Below are 2,278 nucleotides of genomic sequence, written 5' to 3' on the forward strand. Positions count from 1 at the left end.
TCATTTTAGGAGCCGCCATCGGGCGCTTGATAGGGGAGACGGTGGCCCTGCTCTTCCCCCGGGGCCTCCGTTCAGAGGGGGACCTGCGCCCCATCATCCCTGGTGGCTATGCCCTGGCTGGTGAGTCGGTGGGGATGGGGGGGACACCCATGGGTGGGAGACACCCACCACTCATCCACTGACCCCCCCCCGACCTTGGTTCTCCACGAAAGGCGCGGCTGCCTTTTCGGGCTCGGTGACCCACGCCATCTCCACGGCTTTACTGGTGTGTGAGGCCACTGGTCACCTGGGCCATGTCCTCCCCGTCGTCCTGGCCGTGCTGGTGGCCAACGCCATCACCCAGAAGCATCAACCATCCTTCTACGATGGCACCATCATCGTCAAGAAGCTGCCCTACCTGCCCCCCATCCGCAGCCGACACATGGCGTAAGACCTTCCACTCACCCTAAACCCCATTTTTTGGGGTAAATTGCTGCGAAATGATGGAAATTTAGGGGTTTCGTGGCTCACCAGCTCCTACCAAGTGGTGGTGGAGGAGTTCATGGAGCGCCAGGTGGTGGCTTTGGCCAAGGGTGATGGCTTCGAGGAGGTGCTGATGGCCTTGGATGCCTCTGCCGATGCTGAATACCCCGTGGTGGAGAGCACAGGTGGGATGTGGGATTTGGGGGCGTCATTGTGACTGGGGAGGGTCACCATGACCAGGGGGGGACATCACTGGGCTTGTCCCCATCCTCCAGGGTCACCCACACTGGTGGGCACCATCAGCAGAGCCCAGCTGGTCACCTTCCTCCAGAGCCACAAGCATCCACAGGCACCCCCAGGGGAGAAGGTAAATGGGGATGTGGGGGGCGTGAGCACCCTACTGCACCCAAAAAAAGCTGGTTTTCCACCCAAAAATTAACACGTCACCTTCCCTAAGCTTGCCACTGTGGGGACACTTGGGGACAGCTGCACCATTGAGCCCATCATGCTCCAGCTCTCACCGTGGACCTCCCTGCACCAGGTTTGGGAGTGGGGGGGACATGTCCTGGTGGGGCTGGGAGCCATCAAATTACCACCCCCCACCTCCATTTTGTGTCATAGTGAAGCTTTGTCCCCACGTGTCCCCTTTGTCACCTCCCCAAGGCCCATCACCTCTTCGAGCTGCTGAAGCTCCAGCGCATCTTCGTCACCCGCTTCGGGGAGCTGGTGGGAGCCGTCAGCCGGGTGGAGGTGAGGAGGGGGGGACAAGGGGGTGACAAGGAGGGGGTGACAAGGAGGGGACACGACCCCAACCCACCTCCTCTGCCCCCTTGCAGCTGCGGAGAGCGATCGAGGAGCTCGCCAACCCCAAGTGATGGCTTTTGGGGACCCCTCCCCAGGTGGTGTGTTCCCCCCACCCCGTTCCTGAGGGAAGCCAGGCATCCGGGCTGGGGGTGGTGGTTCTCTGGCAGAGGGTGCTCTGGTATTAAATACATCAAGCCATCAGTGCTCCCTCTTCTTCCTCCTCTTCCTCCTCCTCCTCTTCCTCCTCCAGCCCCATGGGGTTCAAACCCCCCCCCCAAATCACCCCAAAACTGCACCCAACCCTGGGACACGCACCAAAGGGCCCCAATCTCTGCAACCCTCCCTATGAGCCCCCCTCCCATCCTTATCAGTGCATAATTATCCTTAATTATTGCAATTAATAAGGGTGGTGGGTGTTTTGTGACCCAAAGATCCTGGGGGAAACAGGTGGGGGGGCTGGGGGGGGGCTGATCCCCCATTTGTGGATCTTTGGTGCCAGCTCTTTGGTGCCACCCCCAAACTGGGGTGTAGTGTTTTGGGGGAGAGTGGAGGGTGTGGCAGGCGCTAACGAAGACGTAATTAAGCCCGGCGGGATAATTATGCTCAGCAGAGCAGGTTGGGTGAGGTGGGCATGCCCAGGCCCAGCTGGAGGAGAGGTGAAGTGGGGTCAGCGCCAGGGAGACACCCCAAAACTGGGGCGGGCGATGGGAGAGGCACTGGGATGGGTGCTGGGGTGGGGGTGAGGCTGCTGGGAACAGGGACGGGCTGGAGCACCCGTGTGCCCCATGGAGGGTGCTCAGTGGGGTGAGGGGACCAGAGCACCCATAATACTTATGGTGGGTGCTCAGTGAGGTGAGGGTCACCAGAGCATCCTTGGAGGGTCCTTGGTGGGGTGGGGGGCACCAGAGCACTCTTGGAGGTCCTTGGTAGGGGTGAGGGGGACCAGAGCACCCATGGAGGATCCTTGGTTGGGTGAGGGGCATCAGAGCACCCTTGGAGGTCCGTGGTAGGG

At 61.0% G+C, this 2,278-nt stretch overlaps 1 protein-coding gene across 1 annotated transcript in view; it reads left to right on the forward strand.

Moving 5' to 3' along the window:
* LOC106893686 (chloride channel protein ClC-Kb-like) overlaps positions 1-1,470 on the forward strand; it is a 7,484-nt gene extending 6,014 nt beyond the window's left edge. The window contains exons 13-19 of the mRNA XM_014951860.1: positions 10-120; positions 213-426; positions 514-647; positions 738-829; positions 920-1,003; positions 1,126-1,212; positions 1,299-1,470. Coding sequence (XP_014807346.1) covers positions 10-120; positions 213-426; positions 514-647; positions 738-829; positions 920-1,003; positions 1,126-1,212; positions 1,299-1,337 — 761 coding nt within the window. The 3' untranslated portion in view covers positions 1,338-1,470. The remainder of the gene's footprint in view (positions 1-9; positions 121-212; positions 427-513; positions 648-737; positions 830-919; positions 1,004-1,125; positions 1,213-1,298) is intronic.
* The last annotated feature ends 808 nt before the right edge of the window (positions 1,471-2,278 follow it).

Source organism: Calidris pugnax, unplaced genomic scaffold (genome assembly GCF_001431845.1).
Source record: "Calidris pugnax isolate Ruff unplaced genomic scaffold, ASM143184v1 scaffold205, whole genome shotgun sequence".
Classification (NCBI taxonomy): Eukaryota; Metazoa; Chordata; class Aves; order Charadriiformes; family Scolopacidae; genus Calidris; species Calidris pugnax.